The 23927-nt window shown below is 46.9% G+C and overlaps 1 protein-coding gene across 1 annotated transcript in view; it reads right to left on the bottom strand.

The window, feature by feature from the left end:
* Nucleotides 1-1784: 1784 nt before the first annotated feature.
* Nucleotides 1785-23927, bottom strand: part of ttc7b (tetratricopeptide repeat domain 7B) — a 40695-nt gene continuing 18552 nt past the window's right edge. The window contains exons 10-20 of the mRNA XM_084438849.1: nt 23682-23765; nt 23470-23574; nt 21991-22108; nt 21814-21871; nt 21626-21698; nt 20885-21045; nt 16048-16164; nt 12274-12371; nt 9041-9181; nt 4792-4994; nt 1785-3503 (exon numbers count right to left, since the gene is read on the bottom strand). Coding sequence (XP_084294975.1) covers nt 3282-3503; nt 4792-4994; nt 9041-9181; nt 12274-12371; nt 16048-16164; nt 20885-21045; nt 21626-21698; nt 21814-21871; nt 21991-22108; nt 23470-23574; nt 23682-23765 — 1380 coding nt within the window. The 3' untranslated portion in view covers nt 1785-3281. The remainder of the gene's footprint in view (nt 3504-4791; nt 4995-9040; nt 9182-12273; nt 12372-16047; nt 16165-20884; nt 21046-21625; nt 21699-21813; nt 21872-21990; nt 22109-23469; nt 23575-23681; nt 23766-23927) is intronic.

A 23927-nucleotide genomic window follows, 5' to 3' on the forward strand; every position in this document is an offset into this window, starting at 1 on the left:
TACAGAGATATAGACGAGTGTTGAGTGTTGCTCATTTATGTGTAAGATTGTTTCTCTCCCTTTTATGCAAATTGTGACTACTAGACTAAACACACACCTGCATGCACACACACGCACACTGACATTCAAGTGGAGGTTTGATGCAGTGTTAATTGGTGTGGTTAATTATCAAAGTTCTGAAAGAAAAGTCCTTTCCACCAGGGAGTGATGTTGCTTGGCAACCAGTGCCAAATATCTTAGAAAGCAGCACTTGACAGAGAGGTGTTTTTGAAGCAGTGATGCCAGAGGGAGGGAGGGGGAGGGAGAGGGAGAGGGAGAGGGAGAGGGAGAGGGAGAGGGAGAGGGAGAGAGAGAGAGAGAGAGAGAGAGAGAGAGAGATGGTGCTGAGAAGCCCAAAAGGGTTTTATTAATATCTGTCTCATCTCAATTCCTAGTCCAGCCCGGTCCTCTCAGGATGAAGACATTAGAACCAGGGCTCTGTACTATACCATTCTAATCACAGAAACATCATAATACAGTTCTGCCTTCTAGACCAAACCCCTCAATCCTTGTCCCTAATCCAAACCCCAATATGAGTACCCTGAACCCAAGCACGGTGACGCACTCGACATTCACAGAGGCCCTAGATAATAATGCTAGTTCTAGCATTGCTAGCAGAGATACAGCTCTGTAACAGTATTCTTCTTCAGTTACACCAGTCTTCTCAGATCAGTTTATCGCCAGTGTTCAGCCGTCTGCCCCTTTCCCCTCCTCTCAGCTGTGCAGGCCTAGCATTCTAACATACAGTGGGTGGATGGGTGTGTGTGGAGAGTGTGTGTGGAGGGGTGTGTGTGTGTGTGTGTTAATGTAATTGGTTGGAGGAGACTGCAGAGCCGCATTAGTGTCAGGCCAGCAGGCAGGCAGGCGGATGACAGAGTGGCAGCTGCCAGAAGGAGATGAGGCGGCAGAACTGATGATGTGGACTGCAGGGTGTGTGTGTGTGTGTGTGTGTGTGTGTGCGCGCGTGAGGTGCAGGTGGGGTCAGGGAAGACCCCCGACAATGCGTCACTCACATCTTCTTAGCAGCAGACCCACAGAGAGGGGGGTGGGACACTGCAGCAGAGACTCCATGTCTTTTTCAGCGCTAGACACATCAGAGCAACTCCGACAGAAGAGGAGAAAAAAAGCAGGGGAGAAGAACAGAGGAGGGAGAAGAGGATGATGAGGACACACAAGACGGAACAGAGGATGAGAAAAGGAAAGAGCGTTTAAAGGTGGAGAACGTAGAGGGGGGTGACGGGTGAGGAGGGGAGAAGAGAGCAACCGTTTCTGTCACTGCCCGTCTCTTCCTGCTAGAGCTGCTGTAGAACAGACTAGCGCAGACGTCCCGAGAGAGAGAGCTCACCCAGACGCCGCAGCAGGATTCTGCTAACGTGTCCTCCCTTCCTGGGGAGATGGCTGATCTGACGTGACCGGACGGGAGACAGCTGTGCAGAGAAGCACGTGTTTTCACCCTCCAGTCACGTGAGACGATCGCGAGGAGAGGAGGAATTAAGAATTTTAGAGATTTCAAAACAAAGGTCAGAGGGGTCTCTCCCCTAACACTGAATTCCCAAAACACAAGAGAGCTGTGTCCATGTCTTGTGTGCACACGTGCGGGGATTAGTGTTTGTGAGGTATGTGTGAGTGTGTGTGTGTGAAGCACAGCCCAAACATTACTCTTAAAACAACCACACATCTTATCCAATCACTGTTTATTGACATCATTATACAGTTTGTCCAGTTACAGGATGACTGCAGCCATTTGATCAATCAGATCAAGATTTGTGTACTGGCCAATCCAAGAGGGACATGCAGGGGTCCATTGTGGGTAGTTTGATCCTGCACTAGACTAACCAAGTTAACCAGCCACACAGACTTCAGCCTCACATCAAACACACTCCCCCAGCAGAGTTGGGCTCAACATCATTTCGATTCTGTCAAATCATCCAGAAAAATAATTTCTATATTTAAGATTAGGAAAAACATTTCAAAAAATTATTTAAGATTATTTAAAATGGATGAGAATGTTTTTTCCACTGATTTCCATTGATGTTAAACTCCTAACTTCCTAAATGGACTGAATTGAAATGGAATTGACCTCAACTCTGACATATACAGCCCAGAATATCATTTACAGAAAAATATAATTTGCCTCCTAAAACATTTATAGCTTAGTAACCATTCTGTAAATAATAAAAAGAATAAATCTGAACCTATAGTCAAATATCGTGTGAAAGAAAACTATATTAATCTTTGTATTTGACAGAAACAAGACAAAAACATTAATATGAATATAATATTGTGTTTTGGCATTGATGTTAACGACATCTGATTCAAGCTTACAGTAACTCACACAGTAACACCACCCGTTTATTCTGTTGCTTTGGAGACACGTGTGTGTGTGTGTGTTTCCAAATCCTGCCCCAAAGAAACAGTATAACTGGGTGAGGGTAGAATGTAAACTATCAATTCATCAGTATATACATCTTTCAAGTGAGCATGTGGCTTTACAGGTTTCATGAACAAAATAAAAACCAAAAGCTTTATAACACGCAAATGTACACATATAGGCTACTGCACATATAGGTGCACATATACACACCATCACACACACGCGCACACAGGCTCATACATAGACAAACATAAAATACAGGCGCACACGCGCACACACGCACAGACAGACAGACAGACAGACAGACAGACAGACACACACACACACACACACACACACACACACACACACACACACGCGCAAACACACAAGCATCATTGTCAAGTTAAGAACAGTCAGCATCACTGGGAATGAAGCTACCACAATGCACCAGCACAGAGGAGGCGGGGCAACAACATCATTGGTCGACACACAGCTCAATCACGTCCATGTCATTGGGGACACGCCCAGCTCTGCTCAGGTAAAGTCAAGTGGTCCCCGATGACGTCCCCAACCCCGCAGCAGGAATCAGAGGTCAGGGGTCACCAGCACAGCAAGGAATTGTGGGACACAGCAGAGTGCAGTAAGAGGAGGAGGGACAGCAGTGTTGTTATACTGTAGCAACAGTCACATGGATGGAGAGCATGCTGGCACCCTTTAAACTACAGGAACAGAGCCGCTCCGGTGTGTGTGTGTGTGTGTTTGTGTGTGTGTGTGTGCGCACATGTGTCTCAGAGGGCCCGGGGTATGATGGTGAAGGGCAGTATGGGTCTGTGTGTGTGTGTGTGTGTAGTATATGAATGTGTGTGTGTATGTGTGTGTGTGTGTGTTAGAGGGCGCGGGGTATGATGGTGAAGGGCAGTATGGGTGCGCTGGCCTCCAGCTCCAGGGCGGTGAGGAAGCACTCTGTGGCGGCGGCGGCGTTGCCCTGCGCCTGGAGCACCTCCCCCAGACCGTTCCACACGTCGTGCGCCGTAGAGTTGACCTGCACCGCGTCACGCAGGATCTTCTCCGCCAGGCTGTACCTCTGCAGATGGTGCAGGATCAGACCCTGTGGGGGCAAGGAGAGGAGGGATCAGGGAGGGATGAGGAGGATGGATGGAGGGATGAAGATTGGAGATGGAGGGATGAGGAGAATGGATGGAGGGATGAGGAGGAGGGATGAGGAGGATGGATGAGGATTGGAGATAGAGGGATGAGGAGGATGGATGGAGGGATGAGGAGGATGGATGTAGGGATGAGGAGGATGGATGGAGGGATGAGGATTGGAGATGGAGGTATGAGGATGGATGGAGGTATGAGGATGGATGGAGGGATGAGGATGGATGGAGGGATGAGGAGGATGGATGGATGGAGGGATGAGGATTGGAAATGGTGGGATGAGGAGGATGGATGGAGGATTGATGATTGGAGATGGAGGGTTGAGAAGGATGGATGGAGGGATGCAGGGATGGCTCTCTCCTTCTCCCCAACCCCTCCCTGTCCTTCCTGAGGTGTCTGTATGTTCACTGTGTTTTCAGTGTGTGTGTGTTCAACATGAATGTGTATTCAGCATGTGTGTACAGAGTGTGTATTTATATTCAGTATGTGTGTGTGTGTGTGAGTCCGATAGAAACCCCTGTGTCTGCTGTGGATGTCCAGTACAGCCACTAACCCTGTCTTCCTCCCTCCTCCCTAGTGTCTCTCCTTCTTATATTCTAAACAGGTCCTGTGGACACCCGCCCTGTCTCCTGCACGCCACCCTCCCCTCGGCCAAGGTCCTCCAAATTGCTCCTGGAAAGGCCCCCTGCCTCCTCATGTCTAGCTCCATCCCACTCTGTGTCGTCAGCTGTCCCTAACCAGCCAACCCCACCCCCTTTTTACCCTTGGCTCTCTGCTTCCTGTTTCCCCACCTCTGCTTTGCAGCATTCTCTTTGAGCCTGTTCTGTACTTACTGTGCCTTGTTATATGATTCACTTAAATATCATATCAGAGACTACAGGGATAGCTAACATATAATGGCCTACCATGTAGGCAACATCTCTAACTATTGTGCACTCAACTGTTAGTCATGTCTCTTATATGAAGTATTTAGCCCATGTTTATTGCTCTGTAAATGTTCTTAGCCAATAGGCAAACATTTTCCAGGAGCTTGCTCAATCGTCTTGTTGAGAGAAGTCAGGGAAGAATTTTTACAGCTCACTTTTTTTCCCTCCGACTGCTTCCCTCTGGAATATGTAGGGTTGGGACCTATGCCCACCCCCCCCCCACCCCCATTGCTCTCTGTAAAGTGCATTGTGTTGCTTCTGTGTATGAAATGCGCTATACAAATAAAGTTTGATTTGATTTGTGTTACTCACCAGCCTCTGCATGGTTTTGACGTGTGTGGGGCTGATGGACAGTGCCTCCTCGTACCAGCGCTTGGCCTCGTCTGTGTGGCCCCGCAGCTCGGCCACCTGCCCCCGCATGTGCAGCACGTTATGAGACATGGGGAACAGGTTGGCGGCCTCCTGGGTGCAGGCTGTGGCCTCCGCTGGCTTCCCCATGCCGATATACACCTCCGCTACAGGGGGGAGAGGAGGGTTACACACACACACAACCTCACCTATGCCAATATCCACCTCCGCTAGAAGGGGGAGAGGGGACAGGAGGTTTACACTTACTGATACACACACACACACACACACGCACACGCACACGCACACGCACACACACACACACACACACACACACACACACACACGCCTATATACAGGCCCATGCCTCCAATACAGGGGAGAGATAAGAGGTTGCATCAACAATGAGCAACACATAAAGAGAAGTATGGGGGAGAATCATCAATCAAGAAGTTGCGATGGAACAACTTTCTGTGATGTTCCCTGAAGCCAGACAGGAAATGAGGTACGTGGCGAATGGCAGAGAGGGAGTGACAAATGGGAAGTAACCCGGACGCAGCTTCATTCACTGTCTCTGATTACTGAGGGGGGAGACAGTAGCCTCACTTCTCCTCAGTAATGAACACACAGACGAGTAGAACATCAGTCATACTCCCCATAGAGATATATGTAATACACTGGAGTAACAGAACTGCTGCTCTGGGTACTATGTTTGCTGAAGCAAAACGGAATACTGTGCTTTGGAAGTGCAAATCAGTGAAGAACATTTTACAGTCAGGGATGGGCAGTATTTCTATTACAGTAGGACCCCACTCATCCGAACTTCAGAGATCCGAACCTCCCGGTCTACCGGACAGGCTTAAAAAACTTTTTTTTTTTTGCCTGCTATCTGGTTACTGGTGGGATTTTCATTACAGTACTGTACCCTACTGTGAATAAAAACAGAACTGTATGTAGACCTACATGTTGCCTGTAGGCTGTAGCCTACTGTCACGTTTAATTTCTTTGTTACTCTAATGTCGAGCGCAAAACGCAAACGAGTCTGCTGCGCGAGAGCTGCATTCTTTGGTAGCCAGAAAGCGCGTCAGCAACCTGAAGCAGAGGAGCATAGAGTCATTTTTCGTTCCCAGTTAATGGACTTCAGGAACACAGACGTGTTGTAAGCATGTAGATTAGCTTACTAGACCTACTGTATTTGTTAAATAATAGCCTACAGCCTACTGTAGGCCACGTTAGCCTACATCGGTTGTTTTAGAGACTTTCTTTTAGGCTACAATAGCCTAAGACACGACAACTTGTCTGTCATTTCATTTATTTATTTATTGATTATCATTTGCTCTAATTGTTCTAATGTTGGGTTGTTTTTAGGCTATACCATGTTGTTCTGCGAATACAGTAGCCTATCGATGCAGCGTACGCCTCATTTGAGAATAAAGTACTGTATTTGATCAAAGCACGCACTCAAGTGGAAATTCGGTTATTTTATTATAGGCTACTGTAGGTCTATTATAGGCTAGGCTATATGAGTTTAGTTGGCTATTTGATTGCAATTTTGATGCATTTTCACAAGTAATTAAGGGTATTTATTGGTCTATTATGATTCTATATGAAACAAGTAAACCACTTATTGAATTTGGTGCATTTTAACATAAGTTTCAGTCATCCGGACATTTCAGAGATACGAACGACCTGCGGTCCCGTTGGGTTCGGATGAGTGTGGTCCTACTGTACTTGTATTTGAAATACGTATTTCAATTACTTTGGAGTATTTTGTAATTTGTATTTGATAAGGCCAATAAAAAATCAAATGTAATTTGTAACAAAATATTTTAGAGTGGAGTAATTCTGTATTTAAAATACTCAAAATACTTTCTCCACAAATAAAATAAATAAATATTCTTATAATATTTGGTGTAACAATAAATAATGTTTTAAGGCACATGTCCCTAGGCTTTTTTTCAGTTGAATGCTAGCTATCTTGCTGCTGTTTAGCTACCTAGACCGTTTGTGGACAGTGAACCGCGCAGCTCTCAGACTTGACAGGCATCCTCACGTGGATGCAAATTGACCCACACTACAAGTGCCATGCTGCTCACGACCTCAGATCTTCAAATTCAACGGATTGTCTGTCAAAGTAAATTATAATCTCAAACTAGTGATCGATGCTAACATGCTGATGCTAACATGCTGATGACGCTAGCATGCTGTCTAGGCTAGTGCGCAGCATAGCCAGTGTTGAACAAAGCTAGCCACAAAGCTAACATGCTAATAACGCTAGCATGCTGTCTAGGACGACAGACGTCAGAAGGACGACAGACGTCAGAAGTGACAAAAGAACAGTTGAAAACACCATGCCCAACACGTTGGAATTCTATGTATGACAGTTTGAATCAGCTGGCCACTTTGAGACAAACTACCTGAAATGATGGAAAAACATCAGCTCCCCCCATTAATAAAAATATGTATACATAATCAATCAAGCTGTTGTCTTTTAATAGCTTTGCTTAGTTACACTGACATTCTGTGACTGTTCTCCCTTTTTGTGGGGTTCACCAGAGCTTTGTGTATATCATATAGCCCAAACCTGAATACTCTGCTATACCAAATTGAGAGAAAAGAGCATTTCCTATATTTTAAATACAAAATACATGTATTGTATTTTGATACATTTTCTGGCACCCGTATTTTGTATTTTATTTTGATACAAAATACAAAATGCCCCTCAAATAAATGTATCAAAATACATTTTGATGTATTTTTGCCCATCTCTGCTTACAGTACAGTATGTAAACAATGCAAAAATCTTATGTCATCACTGACGTTTCTAACTTTACTGGAAGTGCTTCTCCCTCTATTCTGCGTAATAAGGTTGTTTTTGCTGAATGTTCTCTATGGCCTCCCACCCTTCACTAGCTGGGCTGGGCTGGTGGTAGAGACAGGCTGTACTCTGCCGTCTCCTGGATCTGCAGCGATAGAGATGCTGTTCGGTCGTCCGCCCTCTCTCCCAGCCTTCTGCCGTTTCTCTTCCCTTGTCTGTCACTACCCACCTTCCTTCCTACCCTCTCTCCCTCTCTCTCTCCCTCTTTCTCTCTCTCTCTCTCTCTTCTTCCATCAATCTAAGAGGGGGTATTTGTGCAGGATCAGAGCCCGGTAAGCTGCTGGGTCAATAAGTCTGTCAATGTGGGTGGCTCATGAGGCCTCTCACCAAGGCAGGCTGATGGTGGAGCAGCGGCCAAAACTGGTACCAACAGGGTAGTAAATGAAAAAATTACCAGCCTACCAGTTATTTTTTTTACCAGCCCAAAATAATAAATTGCTTTTTACTACTGCAATTTGTTATTATTACTATTTAACATGTCATCACTTAACAAAGTCACAACACAATTTTCATCATTTTGGCACTGTACATCACCACAATGAAACAATCAAGATGTCCTTTAAGTGCAGACTTTCAGCTTTAATTTGAGGGTGTTTACATCCAAATCAGGAGGACAGTGTTAGCCTGGTATGACCATTCCGATCTAGCGAGCTCACTGTTTCGCTCCACAATATCGGTCTGGCCTTCGCCCCACAGAGAGCGATTATGTGGGTGGTGGTACTTGCCTTGATAGTCAAACACCTTCAGCCAATCAGCGTTCAGCAAACCTTTGCCAAATCCCGTCGGAAGAATGGCAAAAAAGTATTTTCCACCGAGAAACTCTGCGAGTGCATACTCTTGTTCTTGTTTAAATGTTGTGATTGAGTCTATTTCTGCAATAATTGCACTTATAGCTACGTTTATTCTTCTAACGTTAACGTTACCACTCATTGCTTCGGGAGCCGCCATGTTTGTTTAGCGAGCGGCAGGGACACGAACCAATCAGGGGCTGCTTTCCACTGTGGGGCGGGACAGTAGTTAAAAAGCAGTCCCTGATTATCCCGGTATGGTCTGGATTTTGGCATAATCGCTCTGGAGGAGGCGAAGGCCAGACCGTTCTGCATTAGTGAAACAGAATGTGAGATCGCAAGAACGGGATGAAACTACAAACAATTGTATACGTGGTACCCCCCTTTTTAAGGGACCAAAAGTAATTGGGACAAACTAAGATAATCATAAATCAAATTGTCATTTTTAATATTTGCTTGCAAATCCTCGCATCTGCATCGCAATAGGGATGAAATCCCCACCACACGCGCACAAGCGCACACACGCACACACACACAAACACCGTACCTGCGTGCAGCCAGATCTGGGCCAGGGTCATCCAGGGATGTAGGGGTCCCTGTTTAGGGGCACTGCTCTGCAGAGAAGATGCCACCTCCGACAGCGCCTGCTCCACACGCGAGGCCGCGATGGATGTGGCGTGGACGGAGCCTGGAGGGGGAGACAGAAGAGATGCAGGGGGGTGAGACATCCGCTGTGGGGGAGACAGGGAGCTGGAGCCGCAGGCTATTCATTCTCTATCACTGTATAGCAGGGACAGCCTCACTACATTGCATCTAAACTTATAAAGCATGTCTGGCCTTCAAGGCAAGCCTTGTGACTGTTCTGTGTGTCCTGTATCAATATGTTTTCTGCTATGCCCATTGAGTTTTGTGAAAAGTAAAATCCATTATTATTATATAAACTCTTCTTCTTGGCTTGACTGCATCTGTACAGATGCAGCCTTGTTTGGATCAGCAGCTAGCCAAGGGAACACTGAGCACGCCAGGCCTGGATATGTGTGAGTGATTGTGAAACAGACTGGCTGGAGTTTACAGTAGGCTCTAGGCTGGAGTCCAGAACAAGACAGCTAGCTAACGGGGAGTTTTTGATTCTAGAACAGAGTTTGAACGTTCTAGAACTCTTTTTGAGAGCTTGAATGTTCTAGAACTCCCGACGGAGAGTTTGAACGTTCTAGAGCGCTCTCAGATTCGAGAATGTTCTAGAACTGAGAAGGAGCTGCTATCTTCAGCCTGAGAGGGTGATCTGAGGGGAGAGGCAGGGGAGGGGGGCTGGCTGGGAGGATTTAAATGCAGACAGATGCTGCTGCTGATAGAGCCTGCAGAGGAGGAGATTTTACGCAGTTTAAACTGAAATGGGACTAAGAGGATTTAGGGAAATGGGAATAGGGATCTCTGGGTTCTCTATCTGCAGGGCAGGCAAGCTCTCACACACGCGTGCGCGCGTGCACACACAAACATTTTCTCTTTGCTCAGTTCTGTGAGTTAAGTAGTGAAACGGCAGTGCCGTTACCCTGCATCTCATCACCCCCCCCCCCCCCCCAGTGTAACAGACACTCTTTCCATGTCTCACGCTCTCTTTCTCGTTGGCCTCCCTCTCAGTATGACCCCCGCCCTCTCCCTCCCTGGACTATAATGAACTACTCTGCTTTCCATCTCTCAGGTTATTGATGAGCCAGGGGACACAGTTTTCCTGTAAACCCTGTCATCGACCCTCCCCCCAATACACACGCACTCACGCATGCACGCACACACCATCTCTCCCTGTTCCACCACCCTACACACACCACACATTGTTACCACAGCTAACAGTAGACTAACCCCAGCCAGGATCCACAGCCAGTGCTAGCTAGTTATCTACCACTGTTAGCATAGGCTAAACCAAACCCCAGACCGAAGCCACTGCTAGATAGCTGACTAACCACATGAGCTAACTCAGCCAAGCCCCAACATCAGTCCAGAGCACTAGAGTGCAGCCCTGCGGTCATATAGCTTCCTGCTCCATAGAGCGAATAGATGGCTTTAAAAGGTTTTGCTGATCGGGTGATGGGGTGATCTAATTGGACGGAGGGCTCTCAATCAATGACCCTGGGGTTAGAGGTCAAATCAAGCCTGGAGGGCAGGAAAGTGGACACCATACATTTAGGGAAAATAACACCAACACATACACACATACAGTACACACACACACACACGCGTAGACCTCAGTAACAAGGCAGCCAGTGTGCAGTATCATGCAGGTTACGAAGCTCAAGGTACTGATTTTTTACTTTTTTTTATTAGACCTTTATTAGACCTTTATTTAACCAGGTAAGTGGGAGAGTGGGAGAGAGAGAGAAAGGGGGGGAGAGAGAGAGAGAGGGGGGGGGGGACATATAGAGAAAGGGGGGTGTGTGTAGAAAATGACAGAGACAGGACTATAAACACCCCTAGTACCTAAAGTAGGGTTTGACCCTTTTTTTCATCTTTTTTTGAGCTGCAAACTGATGTTTGTGATCCCAGGAAGGAGGGTGAGCAGCTACAGAGCTGGCCCGCTCTCCAGCATGCTGTCAGCCAGGGAAGGCAGCCTGGAGGTGCTGGGCTGGGGAGGGAGGGCCGGGCCAGGGCAGACTTGAGGTTGTGGCTGGGGGGGGCAGCTGACTAGCGCTGAGGGCGGGGGGGGCTGACTAGCGCTAGGGGGGCTGAGGGGAAATGGAGGAAAACGCTACTTACAAACTGAAAACATGGAGTAAAAACCCTGAACGCTAGCGTCTGGAGGGCCGCCTTCAACGCCAACACAAACCATGAACAAACAAAACAGAAACCCAGATGGTTAATGAAGGAGAGAAATGAGGAGAGGAGAGGGAGGAGGAGAGAGAAAAGAGGAGGGAGGAGAGAGAGGAGAGGAGGGAGGTGGAGAGAGAGAGGAGAGGAGGAGGTAGGTGGAGAGAGGATAGGAGGGAGGTGGAGAGAGAGAGAGCGGAGAGGAGAGAGGAGGAGACAGGGCTAAACTAGGCGGCTAAACTAACTTGACTGTCACAATCAAAACAAGACCACGCCCACTGGGGGAGGACCTGTCAGAGTAGCAGGACGTGGTCACATGACCATGGAGCTGAGCTGAAAACAGCAAGTGAGATTCAAAAACACACTCTGTTAGCAGCAACCGTGATTGGTCAGTGAGTCACACTCCACCCCATGCGATTGGCCAACGGGACCATGTGCGCCGTGTATTACTGGTGCCGGAGAGTCGTCCGCGGGGGGTGTGGTCACAGAAAGGGTGGGCGTGGCCGGCGGGCTTGGCGGGGGGGTCTGGTCTGGGTGGGGCGGAGGGTGGGAGGGAAGGTGGTCTGGAAGGGGTGGTTGGGGGAGGATGGGGGGAAGGGAGGATGAAGACAGAGGAGACGGGGGAGACGGGGGAAGAGAGGGAGGCGGGCTCGGAGCTGGAATGGGAGGAGGAGGAGCCAGAGGCTGGAAACAACGGCAGAAAAACAGGAAATGACATACAAAAAAAGGGAAACTTCATCAATATAAAAACCAGTTATGGATTAGAAAAGATTGAAAGAAAGCTGTGTTCTGGGGAAGAGGAGGAGGAGGAAGAGGAGGAGAAGAGAATAAACAGAAAGTGAAGACTAGAGCCGTTCCCTTGGCAACAGCCTGCTGGGAGAAGAGAGAGGAGCTCTATACCATTCCACAGAGACATAGGGGTACAGGTCAGCCTTGGTGTATGTGTGTATGTGTGTGTGTGTGTGTGCGTGCACTCTCTACCTGTCTCTGGGTCGCTGAAGTCTGGCAGGGTCATGGCGTTGAGCTGTCTCCTGTCGGCTATGGCTCTGTCCAACAGACTGCTGCCCCGGCCTGAGTCACTGCAGCACACACATACACACACACACACACACACACACAGACACACACACAAACACACACAGAGACAGACAGACAGAAAGACAGACAAACACACACATGCACATGAATACAAAAACACACACAGGCGGCTGTAGCTCGGTGGCGGTTCGAGTCCTGGCTCCTCCTGACAACATGTCGAAGTGTCCTTGGGCAAAACACTGAGCCCCAAATTTCTCAGAATGAGCAGGCTAGCACCTTGCATGGCACCATTGATGTGTGTATGTGTGTGAGTGGATGAATGAGAGGCCTTCATTGTAAGGCAAGAGAGAGAGAGAGAGAGAGAGAGAGAGAGAGAGAGAGAGAGAGAGAGAGAGGCTGGTGGTGGGGGGAGTGTGTTTTGACTGTCTGATGAAATCAAGAGCAACTCCAGTAGCAGCAGTCAGACAGCTAGCCTGGATTAACCCAGCAGGCAGACAGCTAACCTGGATTAACCCAGCAGGCAGACAGCTAACCTGGATTAACCCAGCAGGCAGACAGCTAACCTGGATTAACCCAGCGGGCAGGCAGCTAACCTGGATTAACCCAGCAGGCAGACAGCTAACCTGGATTAACCCAGCAGTCAGACAGCTAGCCTGGATTAACCCAGCGGGCAGGCAGCTAACCTGGATTAACCCAGCAGGCAGACAGCTAACCTGGATTAACCCAGCAGTCAGACATCTAACCAGGATTAACCCAGCAGTCAGACAGCTAGCCTGGATTAACCCAGTACCAGCATTCAGACACTAACCTGGATTAACCCAGTACCAGCAGTCAGATGCTAACCTGGATTAACTCAGTGAACCAGCAGACAAAGCTTCTCTCTCCAAGTAGCCTCCAGGAGTTCTAGACCCACACTGAAGGCAGCTACACTGACTGCATCACTAGGGAGGTACACATACTGTACCATTTCCTCACTGTCCATATCGATTCAGAACACAGAACTTGAAGTATCTGCTAATACAAAAACTGATACACAGTACTAATTCAGAGTACTGATACACGATACTGATTAGGGCTGTAGGATTGTATCGATACAACGATGCATCGCGGTACGTAGTCTCGCGATACTGTATCGATCTTTCAGCCCGGAGTATCGATACAGCCGGGCGCTGTAAAATTTAGAAAAAAAAAAAAAAAAAACTTTTTTTTTTATTTTTTTTTATTTAAATTTTTAAATCCAGTTTAAAAAGCATATTCTACAATATTAAGTTAAAAAAGCATACATATAAATAATTTTGAAAAACCATAAATACTACAATGTTGACAGTTTAAAAAGCATGGATATCAAATGTAAAATATTTATTAGCTAGCTCTCTGTCCAGTCATTGAGTTTGAGTTATCTATATAGTGCATTTGAGCCATTCAGTTTTCAGTCTTGAAAACTTATAATCTTTCAGTAAATGATGTGTGTATCGCAATACGTATCGTATCGTATCGTATTGTATCGTGACCTCTGTATCGTGATACGTATCGAATCGCGAAATCCAAGATGATATACAGCCCTAATACTGATTCAGGGTACTGATACAGAGCACTGATATAGAGTACCCAGTGTTTCTTGTGGAATTGATCTCTTGGTGTGGTGGTGCCAAGCTAGAGACTGCCAAAATTGGGAGGATTTCTATACTAAAGCAGGGGGTCTGGGGGTCGTCCCCCAGAAAAAAAAAGTTTCAGAGACTTTGTTTCCTGTATTCTGGTGACTTTTAAAGAATGAAAATAACAATTATGAAACGTATACTAAAAAGTATACTGAAACAGCATATTTACGTTAAATATGTTTTTCTACATTGAGTTATGAGGTGAGAATAATAAATACAATGTTTTATTCAATACAAATGAATGCTTGATGCCCATTGATGCTTAACTGCATACTCATACCGTCTAAATCATCAGACTGTCTTTCTAATCTCTCATCTTCACTCTTTCCTGTCCCCTTCCTTCTCCTCTCTTCTCCTACTCTCCTCTCAACAACCTCTATCCTCTCCTCTCTCACCTGTCCCTTCACTCGGTGGTGGCCTGTCTTCTACCACAATCACTGCCTTTTTACATACCTAAATAATAGATTAGGCTATGCTTAACTAACATTTCGTTGCTTTGAGTGGCACTTTTTAGGTGGCTGGAGGAACATTAACGCAGGCTAGATGGCAGCACCTCTGACTTACATGTTGTACTCGCGCTTGTGGTGTGGGCCGTCTCCTTGATAATACTAGACAGCAGCGTGTAAGCTACTGTACATAGCTCAGATGGAGGCTCCGCTTCGGCTCAAACATAGGCTACTGGTTGCATGTCTAGCTCCACGTCATGTTTCTTCACTGTATTTTTTAGATAATTTTACATATTTATCACACTTAAACTATATTTTTTACTTGTCCGATCAGACAACTGCATGAGGCACTTGCCCGAACAGAGTTTACTGGTCTAGGGGACGCAAGCGCCTACCTGACTGCTCTTAACATCATTCTACTTTCTGTTACTCGGATTGTCGGATGTCCATCTGGAAAATGTAGGCTTTAAGATCCGCCAGTTGTCATCAGAGAATAATAAGACCAAATAGGCAGGAGATGAGCAGAAGCTGTCGGCACTTCTTACTGGAACGTTATCTAGCTCTACCCTGCATATGAATCCACTTATTGATTACCAACATTAATTTATTTTAAACTGCTATGTAGCCTATAGCCTATATTGAGGAGTAGGCTAGGTACCGGCACATTTTGGTCCAATTCAAACACTGGTTAAACACTAGCCTACATTATTTTGTAATAGGCTCGCTGAAGAAAACATCCCAGTTTTTTGAGTTGACCACAGAAAACAGCATTCACGGAGCGCGCGGCCTAGGCTCTTGTTGAAAATAAAAATGTGGGCACGACATTATAATGGTTTTGAAAGCGCATTTAGGCCACACCACGGCAAAACCTAACCAGTGGAAACACTGGAGTACCGATTCAGAGTACTGATACAGAGTATGTGTGTGTAGTCAGATTAGTAGTTAGAGGCCTGAGGATTATGGGATTGGCCAAGTGTGAGGCAAAGCAGACAGCAAAATATTGCTCAATCTCCTCCATTATTGTCAGCCACTGCATTTGGAGGAGATGTTTTCTGTACCCATAACTCCCCTGGTGATAGTGGCATTTTCTGTATGCTTACTGTACATCATTATACCACCAAGATATATGTATTTGTGTGTATGTACAATATGTGCATGTAAGTATATATTGTGTACATCCTAGAAGCTTGCTTGTATCTATGAAAGGTGACACTTGTTAAACGACCGAACAACATAACAGCAATGGAATTATATTTGTGCCCCTGCAACCTATTTTGAAAATGCGGACCTAAATAAAGAATTCAAATGTGTGTGTGTGTGTGTATTACCTGGGGTTAGTGAAATTGTGTGTGTGTGTGTGTGTTACCTGGGATTAGTGAGGTTGTGTGCGTGCGTCTGTTACCTGGGGTTAGTAAGGTTGTGTGTGTGTGTGTGTGTGTGTTACCTGGGGTGGGTGAGCTTGTGTGTGTTTTACCTCAGGTTGGTGAGATTGTGTGTGTGTGTGTGTTACCTGGGGTTGGTGAGCTTGTGTGTGTGTGTGTGTGTGTGTATGTGAGTGTGTGTGTGTGTGTGATACCTGGGGTTTAGTGAGGTTGTGTGTGTGTATATGTTACCTGGGATTGGTGAGGTTGTAGCAGGACTTCCAGATCTGCAGCATGTGTTTACATGTGAGGAGAGCCTCTTCTGGACCCCGACACAGAGTCTCCAGCTTCACCTTGGTGAACAGCAGACTGCAGGGAGACACAGCACACACACACGCATGTACACAGACACACACACACACACATGGACGCACGCACACGGACGCATGCGCACACACACAAGTGCGCACGCACGCACGCACACACACACGCACACTTTAATTACATATCCTGAAATACACACTCTAACTGCACACACTATACAGTTCTATCTTTAGCATGTATTGGTATAAGAGGAGAGGAGAGGGGGAGGAAAACACAGAAAATGGGAGAAGAGGAAGGAAGGAAAGAGGAAGTGGAGGAGAGGAAGGAGGGAAGGAGGGAGGAGATGAGAGGAGGGAGGGAGGGAGGATGGAGGATGAATATAGCTGAACGCCTCCACAGAGAGAAGCAGAGCCTGATAAAGTCTGGATGGACACTAATTCGCTGCAAGAACGCAAAGAGGAGAGAAGGCTTTGGAGGGGGAGCGAGGGAGGGGGTAGTTATGTGAATCAGGCATCCATTTATAGACCTCCACTCCTCCTCCCTTCATCGCTTCCCCCTCAGCAGTCATATATTCATGTTAGTGGAGCTCATTCACAGGCAAACACACACACGCATACACACTTCATGAGCCTCTCAACCTCTCCTCCATATCTGCACAGTCCCCAGGGGCAGCACTCCGCAGTTCTCCTATAGCAGGGGTGGCCAACCCGCGGCTCGCGAGCCGCATGCGGCTCTTTGCCCGTCAATGTGCGGCTCCTCCAATCATTGATTACAAAAAAGGTGGCTTTTGGCTCTTTCATTAAAAAAATAAATTCATGAATTCCTTAAGAACGTTTCTCTCTCTCTCTCTCTCGTTTCGCTGTGCATTTCTTACTGCCCATTTTAGTTTATTGCAGATTTGTCATAAAATCATGATTCGTTTCGCTAGGTCGCGAGGAAGTCGCGTGAGAACCACTTCAAACCAATCATATAGGTAGCAAATCACCTTGGTAACAAAATAATTGTAAACAAAATAATTAGCTTTGCGTGGGTCATTCTCTTTTACGACAAAAGCTAACGTAGCCTAGGCTACTGTACACAACCAAAGAATGGCTGGAAAGAAATGCGCAGCGAAAAGAAAATATGAAGACGAACACAGGACATTTTTTACCCGAGTGGGAGAGTCATTTTTTCTTCATAGAACGTAATGGTAAGCCATTCTGTCTGATATGCCAGACATCATTGGGACATTTCAAAGCCTCAAATCTCCAGTCCAGTCCAGCCCAGCCCAACCCAACCCAACCCAACCCAGTCCAGTCCAGTCCAGTCCAGTCCAGTCCAGTCCAGTCCAGTCCAGTCCAGCCTAACCCAGCCCAGTCCAGCCTAACCCAGCCCAGCCTAACCCAGTCCAGTCCAGCCTAACCCAGTCCAGTTCAGCCTAACCCAGTCCAGCCCAGCCTAACCCAGCCCAAAATATATGATGTCAGAAAATATCTTGTTGTATGTATTAATTTTAAATAAATTAACTTTAAATGTATATTTAATGGACAATAACGTTTTTCTTCTTATTTTAGACTGGGGTGCCTTGGGATTTTAAGTACTTATGAAGGGTGCAGTGACTGAAAAAAAGGTTGAGAAACGCTATATGGTGTGGCTCTGGGTGGTACCACAGTCATTTTTGTGGCTCTTAGTCTCTGACTGGTTGGCCACCCCTGTCCTATAGCGTGCTGGACGCCTAACGTCTTATTGTGCTCCACTCCCCACGAGCAAAAACAAACCGGGCAACATTTTAGAAATCAATAAACCGTAAACACGCTGGTGTGCAGTGGTTTTCAAGACCAAAGAGGTTTGGAATCGCAGCTGTAGGCTAATGTGCGCATGGACTTTTCAAGGAACACTCTGTGTGTGTGTGTGTGTGTGTGTGTGTGTGTGTGTGTGTGTGTGTGCGTGCATGCCTGTGTGTGTAACAACCTAGTCTCTCATCCAGCAGCCTCTTAAGATATCCACACACCAACAAGCTGAACAAGCTGGTGAGGAGGATTGGCTCTGTCATGGGGCAACAACTGGACAGCCTGGTCTGTGGCAGAGAGGAGGATGAGGGAGAAACTGAAGTCTATCCTGGACAACCCCTCTCATCCCCTCCATGACGAGCTGTGGCAGATGGGGAGCACCTTTAGCCACAGGCTAATCCCACCCAGGTGCAAAACAGAGCGGTTCAGCGGCCATCAGACTCTATAACAGTGCCTGAGTGTTCAAGAGTGTTGTGGAGGTGTGCATGTATGTGGAGATAGATAGGTATTTTAATAATCCCTGGTGGGGAAATTGGGTGTTTCAGCAGTGGAAAAGTACAGCAGCGGTGGGGACAAAAGTACTGCGGAATAAAGAATATCAAGAATTTATTAAATTAAATTACAAAAATATATACCTACAGTATGCAATAATATATGTAAGTAGAAAGTACATTTCCTGGAGAAAATGTGAGGTGGGCTAGCTGCTGCAGCTGTACAGGCATGTAACAGCTACTGCTAGTACTACTGCGGACCCGGCAATCTCCATGCACCCACCGGCGAAGACCGTGTGTCTCTAGCCCACTCAGGGGCTGAATTGTTGGGTCCGTGGCATGGACAGTGACATGGTGGCGAGACTCCGCCCCCTCAGGTCAGAGCCGGTCGGGGGCAGTGCAATGACCTCTGGGCAATCTCCTTGCACCCACCAGCGAACACCGTGCGTCTCTAGCCCACTCAGGGGCTTAGTTGTGGGTTCTGTGGCGTGGATAGTGGCGTGGTGGGGAGACTCCGCCCCCTCAGGTCATAGCCCATCGTGGACTGTTGGTGTGTTCAGTGTGTTGGTGTGTTCAGTGTGTTGGTGTGTTCAGTGTTTTGGTGTGTTTTGGTGTGTTCAGTGTATTGGTGTGTTCAGTGTGTTGATGTTCTCAGTGTGTTGCTGTGTTCAGTGTGTTGGTTTTCTTAGTGTGTTGGTGTTCAATGTGTTGGTGTGTTCAGTGTGTTGGTGTGTTCAGTGTTTTGGTGTGTTCAGTGTTTTGGTGTGTTTTGGTGTGTTCAGTGTATTGGTGTGTTCAGTGTGTTGATGTTCTCAGTGTGTTGCTGTGTTCAGTGTGTTGGTTTTCTTAGTGTGTTGGTGTGTTCAATGTGTTGGTGTGTTCAGTGAGTTGGTGTGTTCAGTGTTTTGGTGTGTTCAGTGTTTTGGTGTGTTCAGTGTTTTGGTGTGTTTTGGTGTGTTCAGTGTATTGGTGTGTTCAGTGTGTTGATGTTCTCAGTGTGTTGCTGTGTTCAGTGTGTTGGTTCTCTTAGTGTGTTGGTGTGTTCAATGTGTTGGTGTGTTCAGTGAGTTGGTGTGTTCAGTGTTTTGGTGTGTTCAGTGTTTTGGTGTGTTCAGTGTTTTGGTGTGTTTTGGTGTGTTCAGTGTATTGGTGTGTTCAGTGTGTTGATGTTCTCAGTGTGTTGCTGTGTTCAGTGTGTTGGTTCTCTTAGTGTGTTGGTGTGTTCAATGTGTTGGTGTGTTCAGTGAGTTGGTGTGTTCAGTGTTTTGGTGTGTTCAATGTGTTCAGTGTATTGTTGTGTTCAGTGTGTTTGTGTTCTCAGTGTGTTGGTGTGTTCAGTGTATTGGTGTGTTCAGTGTGTTGATGTTCTCAGTGTGTTGCTGTGTTCAGTGTGTTGGTTTTCTTAGTGTGTTGGTTTTCTTAGTGTGTTCAGTGTGTTTGTGTGTTGTGGTGTATACACACTACACAAGGTCAGGTTCACAGTTCTATGTGTACCTTTAAGATACCTTCCAGCTCTCTCCTGTGAACTGTCACCATAGCAACCACAGCGCAGCAGCACAGCTCTACAACACCAAAGCACAGAACACACAGAATTCACTGACTCACTCGCCATGTTTCAATGGGGAGCGCAGTTGCCGAACAAATCGTCACACAGCGAAAACTATAAGTCATACAGCTTAGATACTTACATTGTACGAATCAGCACAGATGTGTGAACATTTCAATATATATGTGTATGAGATGTTAAAACTGTAGGCATAGCGACAAGTTAGAAAAAGAGTAAAAATGCTAAATTAGCAGCTCAAAAGTTTGTGCGTTGCCATACGTTTCTGTGGGGAGCGCAGTTGCCAAACAAATAGTCATACAGCGAAAACTATAAGTCACACAGCTTAGATACTTATATTGTACGAATCAGCACAGCTGTGTGAACATTTTAATATATAATGTGTGTGAGCGTTCAAAACTGTAGGTGTCAGCAGTTTACAAAATGTGTGAATATTTTCAAAGCAACAGTTGCCACCACTCTAAAAACAAAGTTTCTGTACATTCCAAAAGCAGTTTCAAGCCGTTTCAATGGGAGAAAAATTACTATTAAAAGTTAAATTACTAAAAAAATATAAAAAATATAAAAAATCTGAATACATCCGATTAATAGCTAAACGTCATGAACATTTTAAAGTTTGAATGAAGTTTCTAGCACAAAGTATGAAGAAGAAGTTAAGCGGCAAACAACTGGAGAGAACTATAATAAGTAAGAAAGAAAGAAATAGTGGGAATACAAGTTGGGCTAGCTTATACAAACTAGCCCACCTAATGAACAATTACGTATTTGCTAACACACACACGTGCCCGCACGCTCTCTCGGGGAGTGCTGAAGCTCAATCAAGCTTAAGAGGAGAAGCAGAGCGGAGAGAGCGTGACGCAGAGGCAGGCTCCTGTGGAATAAGGCTTTGAGAGTGTGTGTGTGTGTGTGTGTGTGTATGTGTGTGAATGTATGGTACGTACATGAAGTTCTCGGGGTACTCGCTCAGGGCCATCTCCATGATGTTCAGGGCGTCATGGTAGTGTTTCTGGGCGGAGAGCAGGAGGGCAAGGAGGTGGAGGGAGTGGACGTCATCCCCCTGCAGCTGGAGGGCCTGTCGGACGTAGCCCAGGGCCTCGGGGATCTACACACAAGCACCCACACACATTCTTTTGTTTATTGCAATATGAAATATTGAACATATAAGCCCTGGCCAGTAAAAACCTCTAGCCGCCAGGATAAACCCTGTGTGTGTGTGTGTTGTGGCAACCCTGGTAAGGCCAGGGCTCCAGCGTGGCCACAGAGCGGTGGACAGCGACCCCGGCCGCAGCCACTTCAGCACCATGGACAGCGCATCCTGGTTGTGAATGGCATCTACAGGAGACTCGTTGTCTCCCAGGCAACGACCAGACCCAGTCGGGGGGGGGGGGGGGGGGGGGGGGGGGTTGAATGTGCTAACCGTGGTTTTTTTTCCGGTATGCCCCTGCCAGGACTAGGAGGGCCAACCCCCGGGAAACATATCTGCCGGGAGGTGGCGACTGACGGGAGAAAGTCCCTGTTTTTGGTTGTTCAGAGCCAGAGTCCCCCTTTATTTTTTTCTGTTTTTTGTCCCTTAATAAATGCATGTGCGGATTAGCAGTAACCCTGTGTCCTACAATTTGTGTGCATCCGACCTGGCCTCACCTGATTCCCACAGTGTGTGTGTGGTGTAAATGTAGAATTACCTGTCTGGACACGGCCAGCTGCAGAGCCAGGTAGAACACAGCCAGGTGATCGGTAGGAGACAGACTCTGGGCCCTGACACACACACACACAAACATTTCTATCAGGGGATACCTGCGGTTTCACTGACACGACAGACAGAGGGGTTAACGCCGTCCGCGTATCTCTCAGGACAGTGGTGACCTCTCACCTCTGGAACGACGCCAGAGCTTTCCTCTGGTACTCCTCCTGCATCCCCCTCAATGACGCTGCGGAGACCGAGAAACAGATCAAATGGAGGTGAGACACGCACGCACACACACCCACACAGGCAGACATACACACACACAGAGACAGACACACACACACACCTCTGTGGGCGACTCACCGTCGGTGGCCTTCAGGCTGTAGACCAGGCCGATGGCCAGGAAGCCCTTCGCTCTGAACTCTGCCGCCTTGTCCCCCATGTCCACCACCATCCTGGCAAAACACTCCCCCTCCTCCAGCTGGACACAAAGGGAGATGGAGGAGGGGAGAGAGATGGAGGGAGAGAAGAGGAGAAGTGGGAGAGATGGAGAAAGATTGGTTAATGAATGAGGGAGATGAAGAAGTGGGGGATAGGGAGACAAGGAGAGGCAGAAAAAGGAGCCATTTTGTATCTGCCAGCCTCAATCTCCCTGGATGACTGAGCACAGAGCTCCGGCAGAGTGAACAGCTTCTACTGCTTCTACTTCTTCGGCTGGCTCTGTTCTAACCTGGCGGGCCAGATGGTTTGCTTCGCCTTAGTGACAGGTTTGCTTCGCATAACCATCTGGGAACTCTCCGTTGGAAACTGTTTTGAAAAGGGCAGGCAACATTAATTGGCAAGATCGTTTTCTGATCTGGCACAAACAGATCTCTATGAAGAGTATCCAGACCGATTTGCGAGAGAAACAGAATGTGAGCTCGCGAAAATCAGGATGGTCTCACGAGGATAGCTCTGGTCTGGCTGATCCAGGAACAGCTTCTACTGACCGGCTGGCTCTGGGGTCTAGTCTCTTTCCAGACTCAAATATTACGCAATAATCGCTGTGCTCCGCTTTTACATAATAGTCTGTGCCAGGATTTCGGCGTACCAATCATTTGCCAGGAGAACAAAAATCAGTTTTAAGCATTAAGCGTCCCAGACCCGTAGAGATATCTGCAGCATGCAGTAACGTAGTTAGCATAGCTTACGTAGTGTATCAGTGTAAGAACTCTCATGGGTCTGGCGTTGATACTAGCTTTGGTCTGACTGACCCAGGAAGTGTGGTTCAGTCAGTCAGTACCAGGAAGTGTGGTTCAGTTAGTCAGTTGGGAACAGAACTTTCTCCAACTCATTCTATCTGCAGTATGTTTTACCCAGCATGCAGCTGAACTGAACCACACCAGCACAGCAGATACTGTACAGTGACGTCACACCCCAGCATAAAATAAACGCTCCCTCTCTCTCTCTCCCTCTCTCTTTCTCTCTCCCTCTATCTCTCTCCATGAGACGAGCCCTCTTTATCCTGCAGACCAGCTGTGGGCAGACTTGGGTCAGTTTGAAATAAATGAAGGTGCTTTTAATTTAGCTCACTGTTAACAATGGGAGTCATGACGTCATCCATTGTTTTTTTTTTGCACCATGTGGGATAAAGCCAGCACATCCCAAGTTTAGTTAATTAGTTAGTTAGTTAGCTAGTTCGTTAATTAGCAAGTTGATATGCACTACTAACCCGCTGCAGTGTTGTAGTAATGTACTTAGTAGTTAGTTAGTAGTGTGTACTAACCCAGTGTAATGTTGGTTAGTAGTTAGTTAGTAGTGTGTACTAACCCAGTGTAGTGTTGGTTAGTAGTGTGTACTAACCCAGTGTAGTGTGCCGATGCACAGCTTGACAGCCAGCAGAGGAATGGTCGGGTCATCTGGCTTCAGACGAATACACTCCTTTAGAACCTTCACTGCCCGTGCAGACTACACACACACACACACACACAGGTTAGGTAACAGAACAGAAGTAGATGGTCAGTGATGTAATCAAGGGTGTTTCTGAGTGTGTGCAGCAGGTGTGTGTGTGTTACCTTGCCAGCAGCCATGAGAGAAAGAGCCAGCTGGTACCACAGGTGGAACTCCTCAAAGGCAAACTTCATCGCTCTCTCTAGACACTGAAGGAGAACGGAGAGAAAGAGAGAGGGAGGGAGGGAGGGAGGGAGAGAGAGGGAGAAATACAAGTCAGCATCTTAGAGTAATAGAGAAGGACGTTATAGAACTCTCCCACTCAACTAAAGGGTACATGGATAACACAAATCAATGTTGTCTATTGTGTG

Source organism: Borostomias antarcticus (genome assembly GCF_949987555.1).
Source record: "Borostomias antarcticus genome assembly, chromosome: 5".
NCBI classification, from domain to species: domain Eukaryota; kingdom Metazoa; phylum Chordata; class Actinopteri; order Stomiiformes; family Stomiidae; genus Borostomias; species Borostomias antarcticus.